General features: G+C 34.6%; 3 protein-coding genes across 4 annotated transcripts; 2 read left to right on the top strand and 1 right to left on the bottom strand.

The window, feature by feature from the left end:
- The first annotated feature begins 4938 nt into the window (after positions 1-4938).
- On the top strand, positions 4939-10516 carry LOC122585473. 2 transcript variants are annotated; one of them, XM_043757602.1, is made up of 5 exons: positions 4939-5179; positions 5503-6046; positions 6137-6430; positions 6549-8701; positions 8781-10516. In XM_043757602.1, exons 2-5 carry the CDS (start codon positions 6044-6046, stop codon positions 10201-10203), a joined length of 3873 nt encoding a protein of 1290 aa, XP_043613537.1. In that variant the 5' UTR covers positions 4939-5179; positions 5503-6043; the 3' UTR covers positions 10204-10516. The 2 variants fall into 2 exon arrangements, with proteins under 2 accessions (XP_043613537.1, XP_043613538.1); XM_043757603.1 differs by having other exon boundaries at positions 4939-6046.
- Positions 10517-10628: 112 nt separating this feature from the next.
- LOC122585474 (phosphoglycerate mutase-like protein AT74H) lies at positions 10629-13089 on the bottom strand. The gene is made up of 4 exons (XM_043757604.1): positions 12528-13089; positions 11424-11543; positions 10971-11265; positions 10629-10885 (listed from the first exon to the last, which is right to left on the bottom strand). The coding sequence occupies exons 1-4, from the start codon at positions 12985-12987 to the stop codon at positions 10786-10788; spliced, it is 975 nt and encodes a 324-aa protein (XP_043613539.1). The 5' UTR covers positions 12988-13089; the 3' UTR covers positions 10629-10785.
- A 1364-nt stretch (positions 13090-14453) lies between these two features.
- On the top strand, positions 14454-17306 carry LOC122585785 (ubiquitin-conjugating enzyme E2-23 kDa-like). The gene is made up of 6 exons (XM_043757910.1): positions 14454-14589; positions 14679-14758; positions 15611-15725; positions 15830-15882; positions 16708-16836; positions 17130-17306. Exons 1-6 carry the CDS (start codon positions 14537-14539, stop codon positions 17264-17266), a joined length of 567 nt encoding a protein of 188 aa, XP_043613845.1. The 5' UTR covers positions 14454-14536; the 3' UTR covers positions 17267-17306.
- Positions 17307-19832: the final 2526 nt, after the last annotated feature.

The following is a 19832-nucleotide window of genomic DNA, read 5'->3' on the forward strand; positions in this document are numbered from 1 at the left end:
TACACTTCGACTGTTGGAATAAACATGATTCGATTCGAGTGATAAAACATCCCCAATCGTCCTGTGGAACCTGTAAGAGCATAAAACATAATTGCTATTGATTTCGGGTTCCTATAACAAGGTGATTGAGTAATAATGGGATGAGTAATTCGGCTGAAACATGATGCACGAATTAGAGAGGAATACACACACAAAAATTAGGGTATTATGTGTGTAGAGATTAACCTTAACTTAGGGTTAATTACCCTCTATTTATAATGAGAGTAATTACATATTCAACCCTTTAGTATCTACACATTCAACCCTTCTGGTGTTTAATGTGTGTACCATTAGTCCTCTTAGTTATAATCACCTAATGGGAAACCCTATACTACGTCTTTAAGAGTAAATACGCCCATCATATATTTACTTAGACATAGGGATTTCAGTTATCGTCAATTATCATATCAAGAATGATACATGATCAGTGATGGTCACACTAACGTGGTTCCAACATTCTCCCACTTGACCAAGCGATCATTTATCTATGAGTATTCAAATAAGTTCCGGAATAATACTCATTTTGTTTTAAACCGAAATCATAGCCAATAAGTACAGTCGTAGAGAAGAACATCAACTCAGGACCCCCACTAGTCAAACTATGACTCAAATTTAAAATTAATAAGCAATGATTAATTGACTAAGACAAATTTTGTTATATAATGTCTTTACACTGTTATGAGCTCGAAGTGTAACTAATAAACAAACAAAATCTGAATAAGGAGGAAAAATTTTCATTAACATAATAATGACCAATAAGTACAACATGCTATCATAATGGGACTTTTAGTAAGCCTCATCTTCGACACGTGTCCTACGAAGATTTTAAGAGGAAGACCTTCGGTCATTGGATCCAATAGCATATTATGTGTACTTATGTACTCAATACAAATAACATTTTCCTCATTCTGTTAATGTAAAACAGAAACTTTGTATCGAGATACATCTCAGCGCCAGTTGAACTGTTACTTGTTCAAAATTACGGTAGCTGAGTTATCACAGTAAAACTTCAATGGTCTAATAATAAAGTTGACGACTTTCGAGTCCACTAACCAGGTTCTTTGACAACATCTCATGACATGAAATTATGAACGTTCAGACATCATAGTAGACGTTGCAGTCAGTTTCTACTTATGACTCCGTCAAAAGATAGGTTTGCCAGCTAATCATAAATATACATCCAGAAGTAGATTTCTTATTGGAATTAAAACATCCCACCACTTCCAAGTTGTCACCTCTTCTATAAGTTAATATGTAGTCTTTGGTCCTTTGCAGATATTGTAGAACCTTTTTAGCCATTTTCCAATATGCTAATCCGGGATTATATATTTAATTCCCAAGCATAACGGCAATATGAGCGATATCTGGACGAGTACAGACCTGAGCGTACGTAATGCTCTTAACTACTTACGAGTAAGATATCATCCTCATTTGCTACTTATTAATCTCAATGTTCGGACTTCAGAAACAATCACCTACGTCTCCATTTACTAATAGATCTATAGTGGGTGTGTAGTGTTGTAAGTTATTGCGTTCTAAGATGTGTTCAATATAAGTCTTTTGAGAAAGAACTAGAACATCATTACACCTATCCCGATGTATTTCGATACCTATGACATTAAAGGCATCACCGAGATCTTTTATGTCGACATTCTGTGAAAAGTAAACGCTTCGACTCATGCAACATATCCAAGTTATCATTTGCAAGTATGATATCATTCACATGCAAAGCAAGGATTGTAAATTTACTCCCACTGATCTTGAGATTGGTGCATTAATCCACTTGATTCTTCAGGAAGTCTTGTCCTTTTTATGACTTCGATAAACTTAAGGTACCATTTTAGTGATGCTTGCTTCAACCCATATATGGACTTATTTAACTTGCAGATCATGTGCTATTTACTTTATGGAACTTTAGGTTCACATAGATTTTGTATTAAAGAAGAAAAAACAAACTTAATAATATAATTTGTTCCTGTTATAGTTATTTATAAATTTTTTTAACTTTGATTAATTTTTATGGGAAGCAATTATTTAAATAAATTTATTGATAAACATTATACAAAGTTTTTTTCATTTTTTATTAAAAAAGTGACCCATAAAAACAAACTAGTTACAATATATGAAGCCTAAAAAAAACATTTGGCATAATCTTATTAGATATTACTATTTCTTACTAAGATGGTTAGGTGGTAAGGAACACATGATCATTGTGGTAATTTTTTTTGTAGGTGTCCATATTCAGACATACATTCTCAAATTTGACCATTGTAATAATTTTCCTAATTTTAAAGAACAATAGAGTAGTTTGATGTTATCTTTTGTAATCAAAGGGTTACAGGTTTTGCCCGCTCATATCTTTTTTGTCTTTTTCCTTTTCACGCTACATGACCATCTCTTTTATTTTTACACTAAAACTTTCATTTACTGAATATTGAACACCAGACTTTCACCACTTTTGAACGTGGTTGGTTATTGCTCTTAAATAAAATATATTTCTTTTTATAGTTAAAATCGAACCTTTTTTTTAACATTATGTTCATTTGTGATTTTTCAAAGTAAACACATCTGCGATGTTCTATATGTGACAGATATGATTATTTCGATCCGCAACGCAGGGTTTTGAACCTTCTAATTTATAACAATATATGTGTAATTACTTAATTAAAAAGTAGTTTCAACTTGGAGTTAGCCACTTAGCCTAGATTCGTGTCTCTTAATTTGTGTTGAAGTCCAGTTATTTATTTTTAAATACGTGTAGTTAGGTTATTAAATAGTTTAAAGAAGATGGAATAAAATTAGTTTAAATTTAAGTTTGAAAATATTACTCCGTATTAAATTAGTTTAAAGAAGATGGCAAAAAATAGTTTAAAAATAAGTTTAAATTTAACGTTAGAAAAATATTCTAAAAAACTAGTGCAACATACCAAGTTCTCTAATCACCATATGATTAAAAATGTACTACCTAATTTACAAACTATAAGGTCGGAGGGAGTACCTCTCGGGTAGGAGTTGGTTTTGCCGAACCTGATCGGCTACACCGTCATCGGCGATCAGGTAGGCGTCGGGTAGGGCAAATCGGGTAGTGATTCAAGTAGTAAAACCGATTGTTAGGTAAGGATTTTCAAAAGTTGGAAACGTGGTTCCCCTCAATAATATTTATAGTTTGACCGTTTCATAAGTAAAAAAAAAAAGTAGAAAGTTGCAGGCGAGTTACACAAGAAGAAGAGGTAAAAACATTTACATATATGATATATCACGAGATAAAGTACCTACGCATTGCGGCGGTTAAATGATTGGGGTGATAGGTCTTAGAGTATGATAGATAATAGGAGGTGATAAGTCATAGAGTGTGATAGCCAAATGCCTTAGCCGTCCAGGTTCCGTCATCGGATTTAAAAATTCGTCGAAAGTATATCGAATGACAATTATTATAATTTATTGATGTACAGTTTTTGAAATAAAAGATTTTGAATAAATTAGAGGAATAAAATGATTTATGCAGGAGAGAAAAAAAAAATAAGTGGTTGAGATTTCAGGAGAGATAAAAAAAATGAGTGGTTGAGATTTAGTATTAATGTTGAATGTTGAAAAATCGAAAGTTTAAAAGTAGATTTGCTTTATAATATATTTGTAGTACGAGAGATAATGCCCGCGTGTTGCGGCAGTGAGATGGTGGGGGTGATAGGTCAAGTCATAGAGTATGATAGCCAAATGCATTAATCGTACTGGCTCCGCCCTCGGATTTCAAAATTTGTCGAAAGTATATCGAATGACACCTCTAATGGAAGAGCATGAAATTTTGAGAACACCCATACCATTTTTATAATTTATCGAAATATGGTTTTTGAGATAAAAGATTTTGAATGAATTAGAGGAATAAATTGATTTATGGATGAGAGAGAAAAAATGAGTGGTTAAGATTTGAGGAGATAGAGAAAATTGAATGATTGAGATTTAAGGTTATTATAAGTATATTAGGTAGAGATGTTTAAATTGGTGAATAAATAATATGTGTAATTTAGGTAGTTCAATTACTTAATTGAGATTTTAAAAAAAAGAAGAGCAAAATGCTTTATAAGATAGATAATTTCAAATATATGAGTTTTATATGGCCCCTGAACTATTGTTATATCTATGAGTTTTATATGACCAGTTTGAAAAGTTTTTTTTTTACCCCTAAACTATTATTTCTCATTATTTTTATGTTTTACTTTTTATTATGTTTTAATATTATTATTTACGAGTAATATTTATTTTAGTTTTTAATAAAATGTTTTAAGTTAATAATATATTAATGTAATAAAAAAATATAAGAAAAAAATTGGGCAAGAATAGGGTATGTTATGCCTAAAATTTAGGTAAAAATTGGATAAATTTGGATAATTGTGAGTTACAATGCTTTGATTTAAGAATTAATTGGATAATTGAGTAGAGTGAGTACTCCCTCCACCCTAACTAAATCTCTTACAATAACTCCTTCCATGCTTTAAAAGTCAAATAAAATTGACCAAATACATCCAATAAACCAATCATTCAATTTAGTTTCAGAAAAATAAACATTAATGAACCAAAATAAATAAATAAATACATACAATTATTTACTTACCACACATATACAAATAGATCTAAATCTACAAACATTATTATAAAGCCTTATTTAGCCTTATCATAATTGTATGTCGGTTGACTTTTTAGACAAAAAACTAGAGAGGCTAACTTAAACACGCTACTCCCACAATGGTTGGTGGTTTTTTAATCAGGGTGAAAATCGTCATTTCATAATTAAAGGGCAAAACCGTCAAAAAATTCGTGGCGACACATACATCTATACACATATACATACACACTATATCTATACATATAGTGTGAGTGTATATATATATATACACACACATAATAACACAATCGAAGCAAGGGATCGCGTAATAGAGTGGCATATGAAGAAATGTGTGGAATATAATCGTTAGAAATAAAAGATTGAGATTTATCATCACCATATATCTCTATATCTATACATATAGATTTTAGTGAGAGAAAGTTGTTTAGAGAGAGAAAGAAAGAAGGTTTTAAGTGGCCGCCATTTTTAATATTGTGGAGTTAGATTCATTGGAGGTTTTTGAAATTTGATTCTAATCAGGTATTTGAAACCCTAGCTTGGCTTACTTGTGTGTATGTATATGTGTGTGTATGTATATGTTGTATGTATATGTTATGTGTTTTTGATATATTGTTGAGATTTGATGGTTGTGGATGGTTATTAATGATTTGGAAGTGGTTTTGTTTGAAGAGGAAATTTGAGTTATTCAAGAAAGAAGGTTTCTTGAATCATTGAAGAACTCGTTTTTTTCGGAATCTTGTTAATGCTTTATATCTTGCTTGGTGGATCTGTGGTTTATGTCTACTTAGGGTTTTAGTACATTTTGGGATCTAATTTGAGTTATTCACCAAGTGGTGTTACAGGTTAAATTAGGGTTCTCTAAATCTGAGTTAAGTAAGAATAGATGGGTTCGAGGCGAAAAAGGATGGATGGAATGGCTTTTACTAGTCAGGTTTCTGTCTTAATGGAGATTAGGGATCTGGCAACTCTGTTGGATTAAAGTCTGATCACATGTTATGCTTTGCCACTTAGATGATTCACATGATTGTGATGGAATGGAAGGCTGTCGATCCGTCACATGTTGCAACGATTGCCTTAATAGAGTTGACTCCCTTTTGTAGAAAGTTTCTCTTTGCTTTCGAGCTGATTTATGTTTGTATGTTTGACTTACAATGCCATAGGCTATATGTTTTAATACAGATCTTGGGTTGGTTAGTTATATTAAGATCTAAAAATAGATCTTTTGAAATATAACGGAAATATTTTTGGCGGCGACATGAAATCACTTTTGCATTAATTGCTTCGTGTGTAGACTTATTATGTTTGTTATGTATATGTCTTTGATGCTTTACAGACTGTGATTTTGAGTGCTTACCTTCAAAGACCAAACAATGAGGGGCTCTAATGGTGGGAGTTGAAATCATTGAAAGTATTTTGTTATGACGTTCTTCATGTTATAGGACTTTTTGACGGAGCTTATTGTTTATGGACTTGCAGATTCATCTATGTACCCCGGCTATTGGATCAAGCAAAAGCAGTGGCAGAACCGTATCCTGCAACTGTGGTGAAAGACCTGCAGTTGATGGAAAGAAGTCTATAAGTTGTGTGCTTAGTACTGTTTTGGAACTGTCTAGTTTGATTGATTCTGACTTTACCTGGACAAAAGTTTCTAAAGGTTGTAGAAGTTCATCAACAAGACCTCGTGGGTCAAATACAATTGGTTTAGATTGCGGAGAACTGTTTAGTAAAGGTTTCAAAGGGTTGGAAATGCCTGTTTCTGAATCTGAAAAGGTGGTGTTTTATACATTTATCAAATGACTAACAGCTTGTTTCGTCTGAAAATAAGTACGCTTTTTGCTAATGTTTGTTCTGTTTCTTTTTTTGAAAATTTATTTATGGAAATCAACAGTTGGGAGTATCTATTCTTGGCTGCCACTTCGGGGAAAAGGCTGAACACATACCGATCAAGAAAAGGAGATTTTTAATCAGGGCGTCATCTCCCCCATGTAACGACCCTAATCTGTCACTGGGGGTTGCAGAAAGACATGCCACAAGTCCCAAAGCCTCGTGTCATGGGCTTCTGTTAAATCCAAATGCAAATTGTCTGCCTACGGTATCTGAAGGAGCTCATATTAGTGGAATAGGTAGCAATGATGAAAAGCTGGATGTAAAGAAGCTCGTGAAGGATGATGACTTCTCTGGCATATCTATACTTGCTGCTGCAGCATGTAGTAACAGTTTAGGAGCTGAAGCGGATCACTCTGAGGGGTCAGGAATTGTCTCATCTGTGAACAAGAATCATGAAATTTCAACGGCTGCTGAAGTTAATGAACAAGAGTTGAAAGTCAAAGAATCTGATCCGCATATGTCCACAACTCCATTCAAAGTTGATGAATCCACATGTAATAACTCGGCTTCACAGGCCCCTCTGGAATTAGCATTTAGCAAGACAAATCAGGATCCAAGCATACAGAAGTCCCCTGTCCGAGATGCCAGATTCAGCTGGGACTTGAATACTGTCATGGATGCATGGGAAGAACCGATTCTGAACGAGCATGAAGTTTCTGCACCTGATGTTGCAAATGACAATGACCCACGTGTGGAAGAGAAAAAGAATGGTTATACGAAAGACATCTCTGAAAGTAAATCACAAAACATCAGCTGTCAAAATTTATCCATTCACCTGAAAAGCTTGGTTCATGAAAATGAGGAGTTGAAGCTAGGAAAATGTGAACCATTCTCCTGTGGATTTGGTAATGCTCAACATGCCATGGCTGTGAAAACCGAGCTCAAGAATATAGATAATGTTGATGATACTATTCCTGTTACTAGAAACCTTACCGTGGAGAACTCAACACATGGTAATTTTTCAAGGTGGGTGAATTTCCAGAGCCAGAGCCCCAGTGGTTTTGGTAGTGCTGAAGTGGACACAAAGTTGTCAATGGATTGTTCTGTACCTCCTGGTTTTGATCATTGTCTAACGTTGCATTCTTCTAAAGAGAATGTTGGTTTTTCGCCTACAATTGTTGACTCTACTGCTACTGCCACAGAAACGGTCATGCCTAAACATGATTTATCACTTGCAAGTGCAACATCTTCAGAAAATGGACCGCTTTGGAGGGAGGTCACTTTTAATAAAGTTGATGATGAAGCCATGACGAAAATGGAGTTAACTACCAATGTGGTTGCTGTGGAGAATATGGTCATCAAGGAAGAAGCTGATAAAGAAGGTTTGAAACCGGTAGATCAGATTACCTTTGGTGCTCAGCTTGTGGGACCCTCATCAGTGATGGTGGAGGACCAACCTGCTGCAATTTCTTTCATGCATGATGCTGCTCGCTCTGATGCTGAGGCGCCATTGGAGAATGGATTTGGTTATGCTAATTTGCAGAGTGATAATAGAGCTGGATATGGGGTTGATAAACAGGACGAGCTCTCAGTGGGATATGATTCCCAATACGAAGATGGAGAACTAAGGGAATCGAGTATGCATGCTTGGAAAGGATGTGAGTTAAATAATGAAGAATACGAATACGATATGGAAAACAGAGAAGATGATTATAACCTGCGTGTTGTTGATCCCCGTGAAACTAGCTCTCAAAATGGACAAGGTGGTTCCTCGGGAATGGTAAATGCCATTGAAGCCGGATTTGGAAGAGAAGCAGATTTAACATCTAATTTGGTGTTGCCAGAGAAACTTAACAGCAGTGATGGGATATTATCTGGTTCGGTACCAAATGAAAAAAGCAATGGTCAAGAAAACCGTGAAAGACAGCATATTGTGCAGAATGCAAACCACTCAGAGTGGAAGATGAATGTTTCAGGATGGGATATTTTACCTGAAAATCAACGAATTTCTTCAAATAATTTCGCCAAAACCAGAAACTTCACTGGTCGAAAGTTCTTCTATGGTGAACAAAAAGACAGATTTGAAACCGGGGATGTTGAGATGAGAGCTGAAGGCTCAAGATTCTATCAAAAAGAATCACTAACTCGTATTGCAGGTCCATCAACTCGTGATGAGTATGTTGGCAGGGATAGATTCCGGATGCAAGGATGCAGGTAATATTCTCTATAATCTTGTTGATTTGAGTTTGGTCTATAGCTCAATTGTTGTTACTAATGATGTTTGTATTTACAGTTCCAAGGCTGACGATGGTTTTACTCCAAGACCAGAGAGGGAATCGGATCGATTAAGATCTTTTGGACGGGGTAGATACTCGCCTCATCATCGTTCTAGTGGCCGGGGAGCTGGTATGTGGAATCGTTCCCCAGAAAGGGGTAGGGATCCTAAGCGCCTTTCTTCGCCATCTTACCAGGGTCCCTCTTTCGCTCGTTCTATGCTAGAGGATTCTAGAACCGTGGATAATATAGCAAATGAAGGTGGTATGGATTCAAGTCGCCGTGGCAGATCTAATACTTCATCATATGTTACCCGTCGACCTTTTAGAAGCAGGTCGCCATTGAATCGGGAAGCACAAGATTTTCGTGCACGTTTAGGTCTGAGACCATCTGGAGACACAGGTCATGATAGGTTTGTGAATCTGGGTCGGGGGAGGGGACGGGGGAGATCTGTGAGATATGGTACACTGCTTGATGATGAGGGACCCCGGGGACGATATAATGGACCTGCAGACGAATGTGATGAATATCTGACAGAATATCCACGTCCCTTCCCTAGGAGACGCCGCTGTTTTTCACCTATAGAAAGAAGAGGAAATACTTCTTATCAACATCACCAATCCAATTCACGATCACCTTCGAGACCTCGAACTCGTTCTCCAATTGGTAATACTGGTTTTAGACGCCGCAGTAGATCTCCTGATTTCAGACATGATACTAGAATCCGGCGGCCTAGATCTCCCAATTGTCGAGACCATGCAAATGATTATAATTCAGGACCTCGAAACAATAATTCATCTCCAATGAGTTCCAGATGGGTAAATTACAAGGATCGGCCTGTTTTTGACAGAAGATCACCTCCACCTGGGAGGACTAATGCACCACAGGGGGAAAGGTTTAGTTTTTATGATTCAAGAAAGAAACAGAACGAGTACTATAGATCTGGACATCCGGGACATTTCTCTGACCTAAAAGAATCTGGGAGAAGCCGGCCCAGGTATGTGGGAAATGACAGTGATCGACCCGATAATGGCTACAGACGTGGCGGGTTTGTTAGGCGGTACAACATGGACACCCCAACAAAGCGCTTCCACTTTGATGAAGACGAGCTTGGCCGTGGGTTTGATGCTCGTGACCAACATGCTTTGGAACTCCTTGCACGAGAAAATCTGAACTCTGATTCCAGCCCTAAACCAAGCAGCAATGGAACAGATAGCAGATTTCGTGACTTTCCAAGGCGGGTGAGGGAAGATAGTGACTTGAAAAGGCGGTCTAGAGAAGGGAAAGATCCAAAAGAAAGTGAACACACAGAGGATGATTTAGCTAAACACCCTAAAGAAGATAAAGACCAGTCTACTACTACAACTAGTACTACTAACCTTGACTCAATGCCTAATGAAGCCGTGAAAGGTGATGATATTAAAACCAATGTTGGGCCCTAACTAAGCCATCTGATCATTCGTTTTGTGCTTGTTGCCCTTGCTGTATTTAGGGAAGAGGAATTGGGAATACACATACATTCCTCTAGCATTAAACCTTAGTGAAATTTCTACTTTTTCAGCTTGAATCTTGCTGCTCTCTGGTTCTGGCTGGCTTGGGTTTAATTGGCATTCAGATTAGTCTAGTCTTTGTTTTGCATTCACTTTTTTTTTTTTTTTTTATAGTTTTTTCCCCCCGAATAGATCTCTCCTTATAGCTCCTAGAGGCTACTATTAGTTTACCTTGAAATCATGATATAATTTCAAATTTCTTTCATACAATCTTGTTGGCCGGTGTGCCTGTGGATTTTGAGAATCTTTCTTGCTTGTGTGTTTAAAGAAAGTTACAGGCGTACATATACCTTGGAAGATTGCACTGAGCCGAATCATGCAAAGAATTGAAGTTACATTAATAAACTCTATAAACATTCTTATAAACTCTTGACATCTGTTCGTTGTAGTCTTGATATCACATGCACAAACCATAGTAACTATTTCAGTAGCTATTGAAATTATAAAATTTGCTACCGCCTAAATCTTTAGTGTTTAGCTGAGTCTTCCATTGTCATTCTCTAAATGGGTGAAGAAGGATGGTCCGCTGGTTAACCATTCATAGTTTAGTTCGCCTGGCTTTGCTGATTTTTGCCTTAAAAACCACGAAAAATAACATTTGTAAGATAGCAACTTGGAAATCTTATTTATTTTGTACAGAACTAGAAGAGGGATCTTACCATTCTTGATCATCGAGCATCTCTTGAGTCAGACCGAAGTCTAACATTTGTTGTTCAGTGTGATGCACTAACAAACTGTATCTTCCACCCTGGCCGGTTTGCATCACAATCATATTCCCATTCTGCATATTGTTAAGCCTCTCAAATTGCTCAACAGTCCATTTGTACCATCTCATTAAGAACACTCTCAATGTTAAACCATGTGAAACTATCACCAAATTCATATTAGGGCTTTGTTCCCCTGGGGGCTGAAATCTTCCAATGTCTATATCCGTTCTCAACGTCTCCCGAAACCCTGCGCCGTTTTTGACAATTTACCTTTGGTAAGAATGATGTAGTTGTCATTGTACACCAAAATTTTGGTTTTTGCCTCGAGTTATATATATTGTGTGGGTCTCTTATCTTTTGCTTTACAAATGACATGGAAGTAATTAATATGGATGGAGGGCTAACCAGTGATTCGATCATAGACATCTGCTGCGGATTCTCCGTTTGGAAACCGGTAGAAAAATCGACCATACCGAACACGAGCTGCTTTTTGAATCCTCATCTGTTCTTGATCTTGGAAGTTCCCTGTAATATGGACAATACGGTAAGAACTAACAAAATTTAATCTTTATTGGCACTAGAACTAATCTATAATTAACCTTGGTAGTTTATTAACATGACACCCAAGTTACTTTAAAAAATATATACACCACTTGAAAATAATATATCGTAATTTCTAAAACAATATGTATTTCTGGCCTAACCCGAAATTAGAGTAGGGAAAATATTTTACCTAAATTGAAATATTAGTTCATATTTTTACCATATTATAAAAAGTTAAACATTTAAACCAGTTTAGACCAAATGGGGTGCTTAGATTAGCTTACTAAAAGAAGCTTATTGTGTTTGAAAAAACCTAGGTTAACAAGATATATTTTCTTAGACCAAATGGGGTGCGGATAATTTGTGAGAGTAGAAAGATAGTGAAACCTTAACTTTATTTAATACTGTAGTAGATCTAAATAGAGAGAATCTGGATCCATATAAAAAGTTACCTAAAGGAAAACCGGCACAAAGTGGGGTTGGCGGTGACGGCGATGAATAATGTAAGTTATTCATGTAAAGGTGGGTAGTGTAGTTATTTTAGAGCAGAATATATTTTTAACTTATTTCATTAGGGACATCTAAATAGGTGTTATAATAATAAGTCAGGAGATATTTTAGTTTTTTTGTGAGACTTGTTCTTAAAAGGTCTTAAAAGGTAAGTAATATGCATTATAAGCGAATATAGATAAACATTTTTCTTAAAAATATTTGATCATGGTTTGACACCAGAATAACTTAATAAGCACTTTATAACTACGTACCTAACGCAAACACCTTGAAGTCCTTGATAGAAAAATGTGGTGGAAAAGACTTGTCGAATTAGTATATACTTGTACAGTACAGCTCCTAAAGCATCGTGTCTTAATAACCAGACATGTGTTGCATACCATTAACTATAGCTAACTAGAAACAAATTTTACTCAAGATAAGGATATGATGAAAAAAGGAAAAACGTTTTAGTACCGAAATCTTGTTCGCGCAATCTTGGTTCTTCTCTAACCCCAGCAATCCGAGACTTATCAAACGCTTTGCCTAACCCGCGAAGCGTTTCGATAGTTCTCCTGTACGGGGAAACATAGAAATAAACTTTCCAATCATCCACGCCTTGTTCATTTTCAATCATTTCGCGTATTCTTATCCCGCATTCTTCAGCCTCACGTTTTCCTTTCTCGGTTATTCCTATTTTTGGGTCCGCCACACGGGTATAAACGCCCTCATCCACGTTTCCCTCACTTTGTCCGTGTCGAACGAGGATGATTCGACGCGGACGAGGCGGCTTGATTGTCGGGGCGTTAAGGATGAGGTTTTTTTCAGGGAAACATGTTAGGCTTTTTTCGTCGATTGAAATTTTCTTGCGACGACCCACTGTGTCTTCACAACATTTGATGTGATGGATTATCGATGATGATATTGTGATGGACATTTGTTTGGTATAAATGGGAGTAGGTGTGATGTAGCAAACTACTAGTGTGTGTGGTGTGGTAATTATTAAATTAACTAATTGTTACTACTTGAGAATATTCTTTCGAATGAATAGATATAGTCATATATATATATATATATATATAACATGTGTCTTATACAATTTGCACCACTAAAGTAAATGTGATGTCAAAAGGAGAAAAAAAGAAGCAGAAATTGATAAAAGAAAAGGCTCGTCACTTGTCACTCTATTTGGTCACAAGTCATCACCATATACTATACTATTCTATCCACGTCACTAACATAAATGTAATATAGCTAGAAGTTCCCTTATACATGTTGGTAGCACTAAAATCAAGTTCGAACTAATTGGCTAAGGATAGTGATGTTAGTCCTTAGTACCATCAATTTTAATATATTTACCACAAGATACAATGATTCATGCATCTTGTATAACTGACTAATACACAATAATAATAAATGTATCAAAAACATGATACAAATATCATTAACCATTGGCTAAACTAGTGAATGTCAGCTTTGCTTGCGGCCCATTGTAAATTAAGAACTTCTTTGTCGAAAAAAGAACCTAACGTTACACGCTAATAAAAAAAATATAAGCTACTACTATTATCGCACTATTCAAAATTTTGTACTGGAAATTAAGAACCTAACGTTACACACTAATAAATTAAGAACTTCTTATGTCGAAAAAAGAACCTAATTTCACATGTCAATCAGTCAATGTCTATACTCTATACGCTAATATGAATGCTCGCATTTGTGAGAATTATGGATATAATCTTGGGCTTGTATCACTTCTTAAAGCCCATCTTTGTTTAGCATTTTCTTTTTAAATATATGCCACTTGTGTTTTTAACTATTAGCTGTTTTTATGACAAATTAACACCAAAAAGAATTTGATGTAGGTCTAACTTGAATATTTGGGTAAATATACTTTTCTGTAAGTGAGTATGTGAGCGACTATATCATGGGTATATACAGGCATGGGTATATACAGGCATACAGCTCAAGACTTAAAAAACTAACTTAACAACCGCATAAACTAACTTAATCAGGCAGTTATTTAGTTAGTTTTACTTTACTACTTCGCCCCTTAATTATTAATATTTGACACACTTTTCTCCCCTACTTTGTATATTTCATGTTTTCTTCTTCTTTATCAATTCTAACAAAAATTAACTACGTAGAAGAAGAAAGGGGGTGTTTATGAAAATCTTGACTTTCATTTCACGAAATTCTGTAAAATTCAACTTTTCAAATGATTAAAAAGACATAAAAATTCGTTTTAGATATAGATTTCCGAAATCGTACTTATTTGTCTTTTCTCAATAATCAAGGGGGTGTTTATGAAAATCTTGACTTTCATTTCATTTTGTCCAGTGTAATATATAAACACATTATATTTCCCTCTCTTCCATTTAACAACTCAATAACAATCAAGAAAATATCCAACCCACCCACATTGCCATACATTTTCGTTTACTGAAATCTTGAAGAAAAAGAAGAAGAAGAAAAGGAAAGAAACCATGGCGGATCCTAACTCTTCAAACAAACGCAAACAAACGGACTTGATGAAACTGTTTGTTACTTGATAACTTCTCTTCTGATTTCTTTTCACTTCTACTTTCGTCTTCCACTTTTTTAATCTTTTGTTTTTATAACTTGCAGAATGATGAGTGATTACCACGTTCAGATGAACAATGATGATATGAAAGAATTCTTTGTGCGTTTTCATGGACCTCCGAACAGTAAGTATAACTAATGATCGGTTCTTTTTTTGTATGTGGGAATCTGTTGAAATCAATCTTGATTAGTTTTGCATTTGATTCTTAATCGTTTTCTTGCGATATATGGCTGTATGTGTATACTATCGCTACTTTATGTTGTTAAACTGGTAATATATATGACTTTTTTTTGGGTCAAATGGAGTTTGATTTTTGGGTCTCGAAAGATATGGATAATTGGATATGTTCATTAGTTCATATTCAATAAAGTATATAGATATTGTGATAGTATTGTTTCTTAAATCTTTTTATGTAAAGAATAATAATAACGATTTTATATAATGTATCCCATTTTCTGATCTGATCGAAATCGGTTCATGGAACTGAGAACCTGAGAATCTTTCTTAAAGAGAATTTAATGTTCCGTTACTTCTTAAATTGCGCATCATTTTACTCATTCAAAACATGATGTTCTCGCTTTTTCCTTTTGTACTTTTATTCGCCCTTTCATGGTTAAAATGCCTCAAAGAATCGGTTACATATGGCAGTTTTGACTTGTTTTCGTATGTGAATCTATTGGTTCGGGTCATTTTCACTGATAAAGGGTCAAATGGGGTAAGTGGGTAGCTAGCAAAAAAAGAAACGGGTCAAATCTGTTAAACGGGCTAAAGTTGCCCAAGTTGTTCTTATAAGGCAACCACTTAAACTGTTGAAACTTTTTTCTTTTCGTCATTAAAGGTGTCGTCATTACTTGTATCTGAACCTCTAAACTGAATCATCACTCTGAATGCATATCCAAATGATTTATAATCTTTGTAGCATGATTATCTGCTCTTTTATCTTAATTTTCTCGAATTTCATCATGAAACAATGCAGCTCCTTACTCTGGAGGTGTGTGGAAAGTAAGGGTTGAGCTTCAAGAGGACTACCCCTATTCCTCTCCATCCATTGGGTTTGTAAACAAAATGTTCCATCCAAATGTTGACTTTCTGTAAGTGTTCTTCTTTTGTGAGTGGCATTATGAACATATTGATGTTAATCATGAAATTTAGTTGAAAATTCTAACATTTTTGTGCACATAATAACCTTTTTCAGGACTGGTGCAGTGTGCTTAAATGTGATCAATAAAGAGTGGAGTCCCATGTTTGGTATAGAAAATCACTCTCCTCATACTCCTTCATTCTCATGCTAAATACAATATTTTCATATTTAGAAAGTCTCTGAGAACAATTACTTATCTTTCATCATCAACCTTATGAAAACTAGTTGAGTTTAGAGGTGCATGCCCGCTAACCGTTCAAAAAGTGTGATTGCATATAACTAGCTACTTTTTTAATCGAACCATTTAAGCTGTTAACCAGTAACACTTTGACTCTTTGAGTGATGTTTGACCCATTTGACCTTTCAGTCTTTTAAGGTAAACTATTTTGATTTTACTCACGGGACCTATTAGAGATTGAACATAACCAAGCTTGACTCGTTCACCAGTTAAATACAGAAGTATCTATTTGGTCGAACATGAAACCTTTAATGCCATTGATTCAACTCGTTTTCTATTATGCAAGTGCTTTTAGTTCTATCCATTTGACCCGTTATAATTCAAACATAACCCAAATTGACCCCTTTATAAGTTTGTTTACGAAAGTAAATTGTATGAATTTGCCACATTAAGTCCATTAAATTTAATAGTTTGGTGTTCTAAAAAAATGTCAAAATGATTTTCTAAAAACCATGTGTTGGATAAATTGTGGTTATCATGGGATGTAGTTGCATTTCTTTATGTATGTTCTAATAATCAACCATGTGGTATTTGAAAAGTGTGTGTAATTAAAGTTATTACTGTGACTTTCAAAAATGATAACTCTGAAACTTTTGTAATTAAAGCTATGCTGGTAATCTGGTATAGCCGTATAGGGTTAGGTCTTGGAGCACTATGATCACAATGCCTAATAGTTGTGTCTGCCTTATTACAGAGTTAAACCATGTGTTTGACATCTTCCTTCCGGTACTTTTGGATGACCCGAACGCTGAAGATCCAATGAATGAAGATGCTGCAGCCCTTTTTCTAAATGATCGGGTGGCTTATCAAGATAAAGTCAAAGGTACCTGATATATTAAACTCCTAGAATGTAATATTTGTTCTCGTTTGCTTTCTACTATATAAACTTAGGTTAATATGACTTATAGTTAAGTAAACTTTAAAGTCAAACCTATGATATATTGATATGTATTGATGTATCAAATAAATTGTGCTGGAGCATATATATATGGTGTCATATGGTGTTGGGTTTAGTTATGCTTCTCTACATACTGTAGAACAGTTTAAACAAGTTCATATGCTTTAGGTTTTAATGTTTTTGAAACTGATATATTCATGTGTTTTTTGCATGAAAAGAGTACTGCCAAAAATACGCCAAGCCAGAAGACATTGGTATGGTTCCAGAAGATAAATCGAGTGATGGGGAGCCAAGTGAAGATGAGGATGACTCGGGAGATGAGGCAACTCCAAGTGCAGGCCCTGTCAACCCATAGCCAGTAGTCCAATCATCTTATCTTTTATGTTCCGTACATTAGCTTTGAGTACATGTTTTACTAGGGAAGATATGAGACGAGAATACCTGGTTCTCAATTGGTTTATAGAGTAACCAGATGACTTACTTGAAGGAACAAACCTGAAGCAAAACTGATGATACACTAGGTACAATTCATCATTACTCCGTGGAATTAATGACTTTAATCTTTCCGTATTTGAAGTGATACATTATAGCTACAGCTGTCTATGTTTGTAAGTTGTAACTCATTGCAGGCTATCTGAATTTTGAATAGTCAGTCTCAGGTGTTCTATGTGAGTAACAGCTAGATGTTACTGCTTTGGTATTTTGGTTAAACATGCTAGTGATGCATATTATCAATAGCCATAGCATTATTGAATTGGCAATTTATACTGCGTAAGATACAAGATACATATTCTTAGTGGCTTGTCTAGTTCATATGCCCACCTAGCCGAATAATTCTGATTTACCTTACAACTCAATGCAGCAAGTTTAAAAGGTATTGAGGGTAATTTTTTATATATATATATTTTTCACTCTGGCATGCATGATTTCATGTACTAAACTAGTCTGGTACAGTGTTACTAATAATCAAATTTTTTAAATACTGTTATTTTCTGTAACAAACATTTGGGTTGCAAAGTTTGGGAAAAGTATTCTGATACACGGCATTCAAAATATTAAAATGAATTACTGATCAAGATTACAAAGGCCAGACCATGGAAAGAGAAAGTAAAGTGTACACTGTCAAAGGTTAAACTGACACTTCGGGTTATGGCTACGTTTTAGTAGCATAGATACTGAAACGCGACATAATGGACCTCCCAACACTCGCATCTATACGTACATATGCATATATATGCTAATTAGGAAGAAAGTAGGAAAGCATCATTTTAACAGTTAAAGTTTAACTTGTTCTTAGAACTCCACTTTCCTATGTGGTAATCTTTTTCTATTATCTCTTAAGTAGCCCAATTTTACATGAATCAATTTCGTAAATATTTGGGCCATTCAGCTGACTTAAGCCCAAATCTCATTGTAAAAATCATATAGAGGCCCAATAACTTTCTTTTCAAGCAACAATTCATATTGACAAACAGATTGAGTTCGATCATTTTGCATTTACTAGACATACAAACAGATAGAAAAATGTCAACCTACACTTCTCTACAAGCTAGTAACATTTAGCTGGTTTGTTTTTTATTTACTTTTCTTTTTTTTTTTTGTATATGGAAATGATCATTAATAAAAACAAAAAGGAGTGTCGATGATATTGAGGACAATAGAATGTTCCTATCGATCAATTAAGAAATTCCTGAGGGATCATATGTCCTCTTTTGTTCTTTGTCTTTCTACTTAATTCTTTTTCTGTCATATTTTACAAAATAAATAAATAAAGTAAACTCACAATATGTATTCTAGCAAGTCCTATATCGCTTAGTTGATATAAATATAAGCAACCACCTAACGTTAATCAATTGGTCTTAGTCTCCTACAGATTTTAGTTATCGGAGTTGACATGCACATCATAATTTTCATCCCAACATAGACGGTCTACAATGCTAAAGGTTTCTTTAGACGTCCTTACTCTTTACATATCTTTAAAAAGAAAATAATAATAATAAATTAATAATATGTGTTTTTGATATCAAGAAAACATCAACCTTATTCTGATCGGCTTTGTTCAAGCACACCCCCTACTTATACAAATAAATTTATTCACTTAATTATTGTATGCCGATTTGTTTATATATTGTTAAATGTTAATTACTTGATTATATACCTTTTTTTTCTCTCTGTAATGGATAGTCGTTCATAGAATATCCATGCTAGTATATTATATAATGTCTACAATCATAATATAGAGTTTTGTTTCATTTAATAGTCAAGAGTTTTGTAAGTTTTATTTCGTCTTCATCCTTCTCTTTTTGTTTAATAAATAAATAGATAGAAAAACAAATATTCTGACATGTATATCTTGGAATTATTAGAAGATCTCAAACAGCATCAACTGATGACAAATGTAACATACAATATTGTTTTTAAGCCCAATTAGAAGTATAGGATTTGACAGACGTTAGACGTGTAATAAATTAACATGCGTACGTACCCACAGGATTTGTTTTGTAAAATAATTAAATAAAAAAAATAATAACTATTTACACCATAAGAAATGCCATCAAGATGAAGATGAATTAGCAAACAATTAAAGAGTAAAACATGCCACCCGTAATGAAGCAAAATGAATCTATGAAGTATGTGATAGTTCCAACCTCCAAGCCTAGTGAATGTTTGTTTTTTCTTATACTTATTCTCCAGTATACAACAAAATTTCATCTTTTAAAAATATTTATTATATTATAACGAAGAAAAGAAAATGTTTTTAGTACACCTTTCTTTATTCCCTTAATTATCTGTCTTTCATGTCTTTGTTCTTTTTGTCCCTTTTCATTGGATTCAAAAGAAAAAATAAAATGATTTTATACGTAATCAGATATCACCAATGTTAGACGGTCATTGTTTTACTTGATACTCTAGATTCACGG

This window comes from Erigeron canadensis, chromosome 1 (assembly GCF_010389155.1).
Source record: "Erigeron canadensis isolate Cc75 chromosome 1, C_canadensis_v1, whole genome shotgun sequence".
In the NCBI taxonomy this organism is placed as follows: Eukaryota; Viridiplantae; Streptophyta; class Magnoliopsida; order Asterales; family Asteraceae; genus Erigeron; species Erigeron canadensis.